Source organism: Juglans regia, chromosome 7, assembly GCF_001411555.2.
Source record: "Juglans regia cultivar Chandler chromosome 7, Walnut 2.0, whole genome shotgun sequence".
Taxonomy (NCBI): Eukaryota; Viridiplantae; Streptophyta; class Magnoliopsida; order Fagales; family Juglandaceae; genus Juglans; species Juglans regia.
In genome coordinates, this window is record NC_049907.1 from 45361265 (window position 1) to 45377487 (window position 16223).

The 16223-nt window shown below is 32.2% G+C and overlaps 1 protein-coding gene across 1 annotated transcript; it reads right to left on the reverse strand.

Annotated features, from left to right (window-relative positions):
* Positions 1-231: 231 nt before the first annotated feature.
* Positions 232-8456, reverse strand: LOC109012256 (proline-rich receptor-like protein kinase PERK1). The gene is made up of 8 exons (XM_035692323.1): positions 7852-8456; positions 5421-5951; positions 3595-3681; positions 3429-3499; positions 2969-3045; positions 2647-2794; positions 1382-1543; positions 232-1081 (listed from the first exon to the last, which is right to left on the reverse strand). Exons 1-8 carry the CDS (start codon positions 8183-8185, stop codon positions 827-829), a joined length of 1665 nt encoding a protein of 554 aa, XP_035548216.1. The 5' UTR covers positions 8186-8456; the 3' UTR covers positions 232-826.
* Between the last annotated feature and the right edge of the window lie 7767 nt (positions 8457-16223).

A 16223-nucleotide genomic window follows, 5' to 3' on the forward strand; every position in this document is an offset into this window, starting at 1 on the left:
ATTTTTAATATAATTTTTATTTTGAGATTTGAAAAAAATTAATTATATTTTACATTTTATTTGGAAGTTTGAAAAAATTACAATAATTAAGTAATAATTAGATGAAAAAATTAAAGAATTGAAATTAAAAAATATTTAGATTTTTTATGTTTGAATATTGGAATGAGATGAAAATATCTCTCTATCCAAAAGAGTCAAGAGACCTTAGTTTTTACTATCAATAGAGCAATATGACCATAATAAACATTCTCTTTGTCGATCGATTCTAACAAGAAAAAAAACATCAAATTCTGCTAACTATTACCATTAACACACCGATATATATAACGAAGCTTACAGTTGATGGAACTCTATAAAAAAAAAAATGTATCAAATTAATTACAGGATCGCTCCCTCGTCCCAACATCTCTCCAACTCCAAATCCGCTTAGCTCAGCAAGTTTGAGCACTCACAATTAAGCTCGATCCCTTTAGAGGACCATACAGCTGATCGAGCAAGGTTCAGTCTCACAAGAATAAACAAAATGGCGTCAGAAACCTTCATGATGTTTTGAAGAATAAGTATGCCACTTGGGTCACTATCATAAATCAAGCAGTTTTTTTTTTTTTTTTTCCCTTTTGTACATCCAAAATCAACTAAAACTACCCCTCAAATGGATGGGGTCCTACTCTTGTTTCTCATGCCAGCATGATAATCTCTCTGATTTTTGCAAATTATGTGATATAATAATGGGGCAGGACGTCGGGAACCTTACAAGAAGATTGGAATCATCCAGCAAGATATTTAACCAGTCTTTGGGATCATTCCTGATTTTCCCAAGTTCTGTCTATCGGGCAGTTTGTTGGTATTCACTGCTTGAGATAGATGGGTGCAGTGCAGATTCGCTGCTAGGTCCACTGCTCTCACTAGTGCCATGCTGTTGGCTTTCTAGTGCCATCTTTCTGAATTTATCCATGTCCTGCTTATATTGGCTACTGTCATAATCGGTGCTTTCATAAGAACCAAAAGCTCTGCTGTGCCCAGGTTTGATTCCATCATTTAGATCATCCAGAGAAAGGTTTCCTTCCAAAGCTCGAACTATCTGCTTTTATATCAATAATGGTAATAGGGTTACACCATCATGGGAGAAAAAAGATTTCGTACTGGTTCCATAAATGTATTGGTGATTTTGAACATAAAAAGGTCTATAAAGCCAAGCCACAAGTTTGTACTATATTCAATATATTTTACCAAGTCAATGACAGGTAAAAATTTAGTAATACAAGTAGATGGGCTATACTGTTCAAAGACAGAAAGGACCAAGGTGGTTCATCTGCAATTTTGAACTTTGTTAATAAGACAGAGAATCAATTATTTCAGTATTAGACATTGGTGGATTTACCTGGCTCATTCTTGGCCGATACCGTGCTGAATGACGTACACAAGCAGCAGCACAGGCAACCATTCGGGCCATTTCACTAGAGTTGTAATCATTCTGCAACCTTGGATCAACAAGAGCATCAAAGTTGCCAACTTCCAAAGCATGCATGAGCAAAGGCCTTGCCTAAATTCCATAACAGCAAATTTTAATTTTCGCATGCAACATAAGCTTTTCTATTAAGAATACCCCACTATTGCAATTAGAACAGCCTAAAAGACATGAAGAGACACTTAGCCTCGTTTGGTTACACAGATAAGATGAGATAAAAGTTGAAAGTTGAATAAAATATTATTTTTATCTTGGAATTTGAAAAAATTGAATTGTTTATTATATTTAGTATGAAAATTTGATAAAGTTGTAATGATGAGATGGTTTGTGAAAACAAACCAAGCCGGGGATGCTTGGAGACTAAGATGAAATGAAAATTTTGTGAATAGTAATAACTATTAAGATGGTTTGTGACTACTAGTGAGATAGTTTGAGTCAAGTATTTATTGAGTTTTGAGAAATGAGAAATAAAAAATTGAATAAAAAATGTTATAAAGTTAAAGTATTGTTAGAATATAATTTTTTAAAATCATTTTTATTTTGAGATTTGAAAAAGTTGAATTGTTTGAAAGTTTGAAAGTTTGTAAAAGTGGTAATGATTATTTTGAAAGTAATTATATTTAAATTATATTTAGGAAGGAAATAAGATGGGATGAGATGGAAATTGTTTCCAGACATCCCCTAAGAATAATCCATATATCTGCATGTGCTGGATGGCCTAATGAGTGTATGACTTTAGGACACTTTGTAAAATAATGAAGAAGCAACGACACATGTTAGATACCACCTCTGATGCATATATCATATATGAAAGAATAGAAACCCCCAGCCATCATAGTATTTTAAAGTCCTCAACAAAGTGGTTTGGTCCTTACCATTTCTATCGAAAGAAAGGGGGGGAAGGGAGGGGGGGAGAGTGGGGGGGATACTCTAAACCCCTTGTGATTTGGCTCATTTTAATATAATACCCGGGTTATTGACTTTTAAGCAATTTATGACGAAACCCTCTTTTGTTTTTCGACTTTTTGACATTGACAATCCAGTTTTCAACTTTGAGAATTTGAGTCTTGAGTTCCGCAAAAGTGGACCGAGGCTTTTACTTGAACAAGGCTAATCAACAAACAACAAACGCAGGTATAGAATTGAACTATTATGGTGCTTAAAAATAGCATACACACCCACTCAACCATGCTATCATCGGTGAAGGATTGAGTTTTATCAAGAGGTTGGCGTCCAGTAATCAACTCCAGCAGTACAACCCCAAAGGAGAAGACATCTGACTTGTCAGTGAGCTTTCCGCTAGCAGCATACTCGGGGGCCAAGTAACTGCATTTGGTGAATACAAGATTCTTTCAAGGTATTCAGGAAAAAAAATCTAAAAGGTTAAAATAAAAAGTAGCAGTCAATTCATCACTGCTTTTTAGCATTTGAAATACTTCAAAACTCCATGGCAGCACCATAGCATTCATTCTCTACGGAAGACATAGAAATGGATCTTACCCAAAAGATCCCATTACCCGAGTGGAGACATGAGTATCAGTATCTGCTGAAAACTTAGCAAGCCCGAAATCTGCAACCTGAATACAAGATCCAGTTATGAGATTGCATCATCGGAGTTCATATTACAGAAGTACTCAAGTACCCAATAAAACAGAACTTTTTCCATATACTTGGGTCATGCAGACAGAGCCTATGCAATTATGGGAGATGCAAACCCTTTTTATTTGTTGTGTTTAAAGGAAGAGGCAAAAGGAATCAAGAACTTTTTTTTATCATGGCAGCTTCTCCCCGACTCATTTTGAAAGAAGCTAATCCTTTGAATCTAGAAACTTCAGAAATTCAATTGCAGATGCAAACAGAGTAGCAAAAATATCATAAGGACACGTACATATACAACCATATAGATATATACATACTTGAAATCAACCAGGAATCATATGAAAGCACCAATAAACCCTACCTTTGAGTCAAAGTTATAATCGAGAAGAATATTAGTTGCCTTGATGTCACGGTGTATGATCTTGGGCTGACCTGAAGATAAATTTATCTCAAAAGGAGAGTGGACTAGAATCCAGAGAAGATTCTTAAGGTTCGCAATGTATAGATTGTAGAAAGAGGAAACTCACAGTCCTCATGCAGATATGCCAATCCTTTCGCAGACCCTAGAGCTATTTTCATTCTAGTTGGCCAGTCCATAGTCGGTCTCTCCTTTCCTGTAATTTTTCTCAAATGAAACATCGAATAGTAGTTTGGAAGTACAGAAAAAGTTACTAGACTCCCAATACAGAGAAATTTTTTGGACTCCCAAATCAGATTTTATCTCAATCGTTAGTAGATCTTATCTCAATCGTTACAACACATTGTGATCCAACTTAATTTGCCATCAAACTCTTATGGTGATCGAACCCTATCTGAACACTGTTTGAAATTATTTTTTGATAAGTTAAAATTTATTAATGTCAATAGGAGTAGCCAAGTACACTGGATGTATACAAAAAAAAACACCTAGTTGGGATGCAAAAGAAAAAAGAAAGGATAAACCCATCTAGGAAAATGAACCTAACAATGCCCTAGCCCAAGCCCAAACACACGCCTGTCCCAAACCACCACCAGTGCACCAAGCCTATCCCACCAAACCAGATTTTGCCCTCAAGCCTATCCCACCACCAATTCCCCAACACACTCATCAATACTTGTAAACTCCGAACGAGCCTACTAAAAATATACGACTGGATAACCACTGGATACAACTTGTCAAGTTGAATAACAAATCTGGCTATTTTCGACAGTTTTCCTTTTTCATATAGGGTTATTAAAATAGGTCAACACCACCTTAGTTATAGTTTGAGTCAAATCACATTTAAGTCAATATTCATTTTGAGGTCTATCACTAAAGAACTCTTTAGAAAATAAATTAACTTATGATATATATACATTTATATATATATATATATAGTTTAACTTATGATATATGATATTGCAAAATATTTTTGTTATTTAGTTCCTCAGCAATTCAGCCATTCTTTCATCAACACTTTATTCCATTGGTCAATTTTAATATATTTTAATGGCCAGGACACTTGTGACTTTCTTGTATCTCTTGATAATCATGCATAGGTGTTGCTTCTGTATATGTCCCATGTACTAGGGCTATGCATGTTTCTTTCTCTTTTCTTTTTTTCTTTTTTTGATAGGTTGCCTATTTCATTCATCAATAAAATGCTTTTCAATTAAAAAAAAAACAATTCAACCATTCTCTCTACAATCTCATAATTCTTGGTTGGCCCAAAAATGAATAATGATAACTTCTCTCCCTGAATCCACAAATATCATGCTCCCACAATCAAAACAATTGTAAAAATTAGAACCAACCATCGATGCGCCATAACTATGCTTATGAAACTCCCCTTCTATAGAGAATATTTTTTATCTATCAGCTCCCCTTCTATAGGGATTATTTCGAGGAAAGGATAAATGTTTGCTCTATTCTTTCAGTGATAATGGAACAACTCTGTTTGAAACAAATTTTTTTATGACGGGGGAACCACCCCACGGTAGAGCCCTTAGGACTCACCCATGGAACCTAAACTCCCGGGGAGACTAGCACAACAACCCACCGCCATGGCCTCCCACTCAAACCGCAGTTTGATCTCAGGGGGAATTGAACCTGTGGCATGGGGCTCATGCAAACAAGTTTGCCCTTACCACTTTGGGCTACCCACGGGTGGGTAACAACTCTGTTTGAAACAATATAGGAGGCATATCTATTCAACCCCCAAGAAGCACCAATATGAATTGGGGTGCGAGGTTGATCCCCTTTAATCTGTATATGCGTTCATTCTAATCATATAGAGGACATGAGTCATAAGCTATATCAAGAATTGGAAATTAACAAAACAAATATCCAAGATATAGAATGAAAAAACAAAAAATAATCACCAAAAGGACTTACCATGTAGATGAAAATCCATGGTGTAATTTGGGACAAACTCATAAACAAGCATTCTCTGTGCCCCAGCAATGCAGTATCCAACCAGTGAAACAAGGTGTTTGTGATGGACACGGCTAATGACCTCAACCTCTGCCCTAAACTCACGCTCCCCCTGTGAGCTGCCAGATTTCAGCTGCTTAATTGCAACCATTTTTCCATTAGGAAGGACTCCTTTATGTACATAACCAAAACCACCTTCACCAAGGAGGTTGGCATCGGAGAAAAAATTTGTTGCCGTGGCTAATTCTTCATATGAAAATGTAGTTTGTGAGAGACTTAAGGCATATCCAGGAGATGGCGGTGGCATAGGTTTCTCGGAGTCCAAACTGCTACTTACCAAAGAATGTGGAGGGGGAGGGGGGACTTGTGACAATTGGGGATTTGATGTGATTCCAGGGGGAGGAGTTGGCTTGGGAAGGAATGCCGCTAAATCATCCTTTGGTGGTGGAGCATTTTGTTGCCAATGCTGAGGTGGGCCACCAAAAGTCTCATCTGGAGAAACCAAGAAATTGAATTAGGAGACATGGAACAGGTGTAGGAAAAAGTGGAAGTTTCGCAAAAGACATCACCAAGATCATAACGTTTTAAATTAGATGAAAATCATCTAGAAAATTGAAAGAATAATCTATTCAATTCAGTGAGACACATCATCCTACCAAAACCTATTGATGAGCAGGGTGGAAAGAACATGCACAAAAAATGCAAATGTTTATTAGGCATGGTAGACACCTTAGCAGGATCTTTGCAGTAATCAAACCTTCCATCATTGGTCTTGTACTACAAATCAAAAGCCAATTTAAATGGTCCCATCTAGTCATGCCTTCATTTCACAAAGGAGTCACCAACCTTGCTTTTGTTGGATTTGCAATACTCTCCTTAGATCAAGCTACCAAATTTACTGTGGATCATAATTTGATACTCAACTCCTAACACTCCTACAAAATTTATTAACCATAATTACTGGTTTCAAATACAAAGAACTCTGACCCATAATAAAAATTTGTAAATGTTCAATTGGCAATTCTGTAGACATCATCCTCCCAAAACTTCTCTCTACTGTATGATAGTTTTATTAGTTGGCCAATTTTAATGGTTTCCACAATGTTCAGAAAACAAAAAATTATTAAAAAAATATTAATTCACGTCACTTTTTTGTTATAATTAATAAAGCTTTAATTGATAAATTAGAGTCTGATCAAGTTCTGGCTGAAAATCATCTCTTTTTATGATCATCTTCGCTTCAAAGTTGAGGTAAACGAATGTCAAACACTACACCTGGCACATAAACCACAATTTTGTAGACTGCAATTTCTTGCATTTTATGGTTGCAATATACACTCATCCCCCGAGATTAGAAGTCCCCACTTAGCTTTCAGTGACAGTTGCCATAGATTCATGCAGATTGGCTAAGAAAAGTTGGGATAGAATTCTTGCTATGGTGGACTCAGAACATCAAGGAGAAAATGCTTAAATTACTTATTGGGTCTATCCAAGTCTGTATCTGACACTTGCTTTGTGTACACATTTTAATATATATATATATATATGCAAGTGTATATATATATATATACACAAAAAATGATAGTTCCCTGATGTGAGTCATTACCTATATATCGATAACACCATTACGCTAAATAAGAGAGAGGAGGAAGTAAACTTTGAGACCAAATGGAGTGATTGACTCCAAAAGCCCAATGGAACAACAAATTACTATATGCATGTATGAACCCGTTATGTGCATGTTGAAGTCCACTGATGGGTAGGGGCTGCACACATGAGAGGTAAATCAGTAAAAAGAAGGTGCTAGAAGACTACGATCAAAAGTAGAACTATGAGGTGCACCGTAAGTTTCATAAAGCTATGCATCAATTTAAAATGAATTGGCAATGTTTTGGATTGATGTTGTCAACCCCTGTGGTTAGGCAATGGCACTTGCATGTCGCAAGCACTTTATCAATTCATTCTCCAACCATAATCCCTGTTCCATTCAGAACACAAAAGCGAGTTCCATGATTAGGTTATTCCCGTGACAATGCCCAGGTTCAAAACTCTATTTCAGTTTGAGAACTAAGCCAAGATTGACATCCAAAACACAAACAAATAAATCTATTACATGCAGATCAGGATAGATATTTTACATGGCGTTTCAAGGCCAAGTTAGAAAATATCTATGACGATGGGATTATAAATTATAATAGTGATAGTCCATCGATTGACTTTCCCGAAAAACAAACTGAACTTAGAAAAACCGATTTTTAATAGCCTCTACAGAAAAATATAATAATCCAAAAAATCAAATAAGCCAAAACTTTGGAACTATAAATAAAAACAAATCAATTAAACTAAAAATTTACAAAAAAGAACAAGTAACTTAAAAAAATAAGAACCTCACTTTTAGCGCCCTGTGGAGGACCATCAGACTCATTATTATCACCTCGTCTCCTCCTCCCCCTCCTCCTACGGCAAATGACGAAAAATCCCACAGCCACAAGCACAATCAACCCTCCTATCACTATCCCCACTACCAGCCCTACCAGCGCCCCCTTAGGCAATCCCCCGTCCGGAGGAGGAGGCGAAGTCAGAGATAATCCGGTAGTAGGGGCCAGAGGCGGAGGCGGAGAGCTTGAAGGAACATCCGGAGAGGTGGAGACAAGCGGCGGTGGAGGCGGAGAGGTAGCGTTGGTCATTTCTGACGGAGTAGAGGGCGAAGGAGCCGTCGAAGACATCGTTAGCGACAGGTAGGTTTTCGACTCCGCCGAGGATTTTTGTGCTCGTTCCCACAGTGAACGGGTGTGTGTCTGAAAAGCGCTGAGGAGTGAAGAAAGAAAAGGCAAGTAATTGGCGTTCACATGGTTGGGTGAAGAGGAAGAATGCGTGGGTGGGGCCGACTTTGATACAGGATCACATCTACGTTGTCGTTTTGATAAGCTAATCGGCCTCTTTTTGTTCCATTGCTTTTGCGCTTTGTCTTCGCGATATTTCTGCGCTTTGTCTGTCCAACGTGAGATATTTCCTTTCCCGAACACCCCATGACGATGTTGCAAATCTAACTTGCAAATTCACTTCTGCCACGTGTAAACACTGTTTACTAACCGTGTAAAGATGACATAAATTGGTTAAATTGCAGCTGACAGTTATACGACATAATTTTAGATAAAAATTAAAATTTAAATAAAATATTATTTTTAATATTATTATTATTTTAAAATTTTAAAAAATTAAATTATTTTTTATATTTTTTATAAAAATTTATAAAAATAAAATGAGATAAAATTATTTATATATCTAAATAATGAAGTCTTAACACAACTTTAATTAATTATTTAGGTTGATTTGATGACCTGAAGGCATATGATCCGATTTAAATTTTGATTTAAAACCCCCACCTTTGTATAAAAATAAATAAAAAATCATGCTCTACAAATAATAGTAATATAAGAAAGTAAAATATAATTTATTTATTTAAAAAAACAAGATTAGATGTGATATATGAGGCTACCTTGTTAAAGAAACCATTAATTCTACATGGGTTTCTTGAGTTCCACACTATGAGATCTATGCTCAAAATGGAGCATACTTAAAAGATACATGCTAGAGACTATTACCATTTTTACGTCGAAAGTAGCCGAACACGGCGAACAGAACACAAGGTTTTTATTGGTCGTTACAATTTATAGTGAATTAATAAAAATCTTGTGTCTGATTCGTAATCTTTCAGTAATATTTATCTGTATACTTGTCATTTTTGTATTCAAGAAAGACACGAGTGATCATACCTCCTTGATATTGAGTTATAAATCTATACTTTAAGAATACGTTTGGATAGTAAGATATTTTAAGATATTATATAAATAGTAATAAAAATATAATGATAGAATATTAAATAATAATAAAATAATAAATAGTACTAAGATATATTTGAGTATCCAAATCAGACCTAAAATAATTAGTCAATAATATAATTAAAATTTTATTAAAATTATTATAAAAAATAATAACTTCCCATTCTTACACAGTTCATCCTTATAAGTTAGAATAGGACGTTTCACATGTTTAGTTAATACAAGGACAAAACCAAGGTTTGTTATTGAAAAGGATCAAGACAGTTTGTTATTACTAAATATCGGAACAGTTTCCTTTCAATTTACAACATCGTAATGCTCGTATATTTTAAATGAATTATTGGCAGCAAGGTCCAAAGTTTCAAGGGCTACGACCTACTTTCCAAAGTACAGATCAAATCCGCGTTAGGCGTTAAAATAAAACAGCCATTAAAGATTCACGAAGCTCCGAGGGAAAAAAAAAAAAAAACATTTTTCTTGAAAAAATTTAAAATCTTAAAAAATATCCCATCATCAAGCAAAAACAAATTGAAAAGAAACATAATAATTCCAACACATAAAAGTATAAATATTTCAATTTCACCAGCTCACCAATTGTTATATATGTAATATATTAGATATATTTATAATAAAAAAATAAAACCAGGGCCTTCGTTTGGTCTGATCTGCTAGCTTGAACGTAATAATGAGATATATTACGTTTTACAATTTTGTTTATTTTGCTTGGGTCATGGGTGGAAAGTGCTGCAGCAGAGAGCCCTTCGCAGCTCACTCACCTGTAACAGCTCACTTCCGTCCGTTTAGATACACAAACGATTTTATCTTATCTCATTTCATATTATTAATATAATTTTATCAAATTTTTTCATAAAATATAATAAATAATTTAATTTTTTTAATTTTTAACTTTAATTTAAAATCATTTCATCTTATCTCAACATCTATATAGACCCTCCTTCAACCTTAATCCATAACGCTCATTAAATGGTGGTTAATCAGGACAGCAACTTGGTCATGAGCTACATTTCCGAATGTCTGTTTCCTAACAATTTCAACGCTGCGCGCGCGCATGCATGACTTTATTGCAGCTAACGAAACGTACCTTTTGCTGTGTAGTCTTTCAACTTCGACATTAAATATCTAATGATTTCGGCTTCTGATCGAAAGTTGCCTGTCGACTTTAGCACTAACTTGTAACATGTTACGTATGGTCCTTCATTACGTGCATATCTATTTTTTCGGTAGAAATGTTATGAACCTTAATGGCATGCTAAGGGGCACTTGTCAGCGTACATGCACACAGGAATGCAAAGGGGCCTTATATATTATCAACAAGGAAAATTATGCTGAATGTACTTTAAAAAAAAAAAACTTATAAAAAAATTACTTTTCTATATATCAGTTATTTTATACGTTAAAAATCATGAAATTTTAAATTTTAAATTTGAATTTTAATAAAAAAATCAACAAAATAGTCTTGTAAATAAAAATGTAAGTATATATAACATTTGTTCTATAAAAAAATAAACCCACATTTTAAAATTTTAGATGCATGAGAGTTTGCCTAGATGATAAGACATGCAGATACATGAGTTTCATTTTATTAATTTGAATATTCCATATAATGGTAAGAATATATCTACTACTATATTACAATTATTTTATAATTTATTTTAAAACAATTAATCTAATTGTGATATTTTTTAAAAAGTTAATCTCAAATTTACATAACTACTGTTCATTTTTAAGTAGAGAGTAGTAAAATAGTTATAAACTAATTGTAAATTTATTATTTTCCTCAATATAATAAAAGATATTTATATGGACAATCACTCACATTCTGTCTCGTTTAGATCATAAAGTTTGGAAATTGTTTGAATTAAAGATAATTTATTGGATTTTAAAAAACGAGAGGTAAAAATTGAAATTAAAAAATGTTTGAATATATATTTTAATATCATTTTTGTTTAAAATTTGTAAAAGTTGTATGATTTTTTATATTTTATTTAAAAATTTTAAAAAAATTATAATATTTAGATAAAAAAATTAAAAATTAAAAAAATGCTTTATATTTAAATTATATTTAAAAATAACTTTTTACATAAACAACTCGAAGAGCTGACTTTGTAAGAGCATACTCATTGGATTAGCTAAAAGTTAAATCCAATGAGTATTTAGCTATTAAAGAGTAAAATATGCTCATATTGGATTAGTCAACTTCTAAATATTTAGAATTTAGTTACAGTGACTTTCAAAAGTTTTTTCAAATTTGAATGTTACTGTATATACATCAAATACATATTTTATTAATTATTTATCTCTCCCTTTCTTTCTATCACATATTTTATTACAATTAATATATTAATTTGACTTAGTGATATATTAATTTAATAAAAACATGATTATTAATTAACATATAATAAGTAGAATAGTAAAATATGATAAAATTAAAAAAATTAATAATTAAAAAAATTAAATATTTTTAAAATTATTAGTTATTCATTACTATATAATGAATAAATGTATAATCTAATGTTGAGATTTAATGTGAATAATTAAAATTAAATTCTTCTTATATTATTTTATTATTATATAATAAAAAATAACTATTCTAATATAGAGATTTATGTGAATGGAATAGTTAAAAGTTAAATTTATCTTATATTTATTAAAATTATCTTTTAATTTTAACTAATATAATGAGAACGCTCTTTTATAAGAAAAAGACTGGAAGTGTGTTGCGGTGATGTGGTCCGTGGACCTCTCTCTCCTTTACAGTATGGGTCTTCATATCCACGAAGAGGAGAGGTCCAATCGAGGCACGTGGGTATTATTGTACAATATCAGTTTCTCCATCCAAGCGCGTCTGTCAATATTCGCCAAATGTGGTTCCATCATTGCTCCGCGTCGAGTTTGAAAGAGAAAGCATTGGTCCTCCACGCCTTCCTCGGTTTCTCTAAAAAGAGATTCGTCGATTTAACGCGAATATGTTACGATATTAATAAATTTGAGTTTGATGCTAATAGATTTGGATTAAAATAAATTAATTTATTAAGATATAATTTATTAAATAGTTAATCTGCTTAATATAAAATCAATCAATTTTGATCTGTTTATATTTTATTTTATAATTAAATTATTATTATTATTATTAAATTGTAATATTGATATTTTTTAATATACTTATGTTTTTATTATTTAGATTGTAATTATAGACCTATATTCATTGTGGGAGGATTTCCCCTACCCAAGACCCAGAAGGCCCAAATAAGCTCGGCCCAGGATGAAATGATTCAGATCCAACTAGCTAAGAGGATCACATGTACACGACCTGTGGAATGGACGGTGCAACAATAGATATGACTCGTCGAGATTCATTAGTCTAAGATTTATCGGATAATGTTCAGTAATCGAGTGCCCGCCCACATAGCAAGCACAATGTGTAGAGTATCGTCGATCTGCTAATAGAGAAATCATGAACAGACCAAGATGAGAAGACTGGAGAACCACGTTGTATTTAATGGTTACGTCGCCTGGGCGGCACGCCACATTAATAGAACCGTCGCAGGACCACGCTACATTTAAAGATTCTAACAAAATGAATAGTACGAAATCTTTAAATGTACAAAATGAATAGTACGACATACTTGATATGCTCACCGAACTTATAGTATAAATAGTTGATCACAAGTACAAGAATACTCTCTCTGACTTTTAAGCTTTCTTTCTTATTTATTACACTCCAATAACATTTAATGACTTTGACATCAGAGGCTTTCTCGGCTCCTAAGCCGTCCTCTCGAAACCGCATTCATTCCTCTCTTTGCAAGGGCCGTTGTGAAGACTTTAGTTGTTCGAGTCTGGTTCAAGAGTGTGCGAAACACGACATCAATACTCATATTTGTTATTGTATGATTTATAATATTGATTTTCTTATATGTTAAAATTTGAAAAATATTAATATATATTTTTTAAGATATTGTGGCTACTAATAAATATATATTTTAAATTTTATATGAAATTATGTTAATCAGGTCAAATGAATTATGCGTATTAGTTTAACATATTTACATGAAACATATTTAAATGAGTTTTGTTGTATTAATTAATTATTAAACAGGTAACACGATGCAACTCATTATCTAAATGAGTTGGATTAGAGTTTTGAAGTTTGACACATTTAGCTTAATAGATCGAGTTTGAGTTGACTTGTATAGTCAAATATTCATGACTTGACATAACACGACGTAAAAATACGATTTGCCACCTATTGAGTCCTACTTCTATGTTAGTTTTAAACAAAATATTATTTATAAATTTATTTATGAAAAATGCTACTCTTATTGAGAATACCTATCATAATGGGTATCGATTGTATTTATTGTTTTACTTAGTGGCTAAATAAATGTTTTTAACGACTTTGTGAATATTTTTTTTTAAATGTTGAAGATGTTTAAAAAAATGTTTGATAAAAAAAACAAATAAATTTTTTTTTTACATGATTGGTGAGGATTATCGATAGACGTAGCGGTCTCCAATATTTATCAATACGACGATCACTTCACATCAACTAATATAAAACAATAATTATATTTTAAATTTTTTTTTTATAAATTTAGCGTAGTCTCTCACTAAAGAGTGGAATGGTATATATATATATATACATACACATACCGATTTATAAATTGTAAAATTCTTAAAAACTTCATTCTAAACTTTGTATATAATTCATTTTTATATAATTTATTTTAAAAAATAATTTATATAATTATAAAGTGTGCAAATCTTATACATTATATTGAAAGAAGTAAATAAATATGATACTAACGAAGGAAACACCACGTGTTGACATTGGAGACCCACCTTGACATCTAATTATGTAGGCAAGTAGCCCTCCAATATTATATGTGGAAAGATAAATCTCATAAACCAACGCTATCATTAATAACCTTATTTAGCAAAATGTACGTGTATGGGTAATGCTATTTATTATTATTTTATATTTTTTAACATGATATTAAATATTTTTATTATTTATTTAATATCAAATTAAAATAATAAAAATATGATGATCGAAAGCACGATAGTTATTGAATGCTTATCCTTTTTTTTCTTTTATTTTTCTAGGAGAGTGCCGTCAAAAGATTACAATTTATAATATTTCATATCAACTCAAATATGAGCGTGAACAATGTTCGATCACTTATACAAGTCTCCAGCTTTTATCAATTGATGTCTAACTTAAATTTATAAACTCTTGAAAGTAAACATAATTTATTGGTTCCAGATCATTTATTGGTGTTAAGGATATGATGCAACTAATTAAATCTACTTATTTTTATTAGTTTAAGCACGTGAGATAGGTGGTGTTGATGTCGTGTTTCATACACCTTTAGACTAGGCCCCGACGACTTGGGTCTTCAGAGCTAGGCCTCAATCAATGCTGCATGTGAGTCCCAAACAGTGATCTGGTGCGGCTGTACGGCATCGGTTTACACATCATTGGCGGTGAATAATATTTTAATGTAAAAAATAAATAGATGAATATATAAATTTTATGTGGTTCGGCACTAGACCTACGTCCATGGAGGTTTAGGAGAGAAGATTATACTATAATAAACTTATTTACATTATCTCATGACCTCTTATTTCTCATTGTACAATTGAAGTTATATAACTATTTATTGAAGAATCAGTTATCTCTAGAGCTCTATTGATGAAGAAGAAGTCTCAAAGTCCGAACAAGTCAAAATCGTCCTTAAAAAGAGTGTGTGAAGGATGATCTAAAATCCAAGAGTCCAAGAGATCAAATGTGAAGAAGATAAGAGTCCAGAAGTCTCCAATCCAGGTTCCCATTGCCTTTTATTACTTGCCCCTAATTTGCTTTAAGTCACTTCTATATATTTTTTATCTTCTGACACCTTACACCTTATATTGTATTGCTTTATATCAAATCACCAATTTGTCTCTCTTGACATTGTTTTTTTCTCATTCTCTGCTTACATCTCTGTGCATTTCCTTTCTTGTCCCTCACTATTATTTATTATTTGATATTCTAGTGAAGTTTGTAGTGGCTGGGCCTAGGACATTCTATGGGCCGGGAAAAAACTCCCTTATAGGTTGTATTTTCATATAATATCATGATAGAGGTTACAAGTTTAAATATTGGCTCTACACTTTATTTTATCTAATTAACAATTCACATGTTGGACCCACTAATTAAGATGAAAGTGGATATATTATACAAATGTTACGTAATATAACATGAAACTTTAATCTTATTATTCACGTCTATTAATCCTATAACATAAAATTAATATAAAATTTGATATAACAAAAAATTAATCTTATAAATTTTAATATAACATTTGAATATGACATAATATAAATTAATATTTTTATTTTTAATATGATATTTTAATTTTGATATAACATATAAATTTTAATTTAATAACCTTTTAGCCAAAAAGTAAAAAATAAGGTATATGGGTTAATCCTAAAGTTTCGTTAAGAGTAAGAATTTGTTTATCTGTAAAACCAAAAGTTTATATTTCAATGGTTAATTGGTTTGATATAGGTTCTTAAATTTTTAAAATTGATGTATACCGGTTAAGTTATGAAAAAAATCTAAAACCGGACCATAATAAACCGGTTACACCCCTATCTCTATACACCGATTTGATAATAAAATAATTTTTATTTATATTGTTTAAAGTATTTATGCACATAATAATAAATATTGTGCAATCTATTTTATATGATTATTTATGTTTTGTACCATGTATTAGAGTTCAGGTAGCTTTGAAGAGATTTATTTATTTTTTTGGTGTATCTAATTTGTATTGTTTTCTTAATAAGTCTTACGAAATCCTAATTTAAAAAAAAAAAGAGCCAGGAAATCCTAAACTGCGATTTTCAAGCC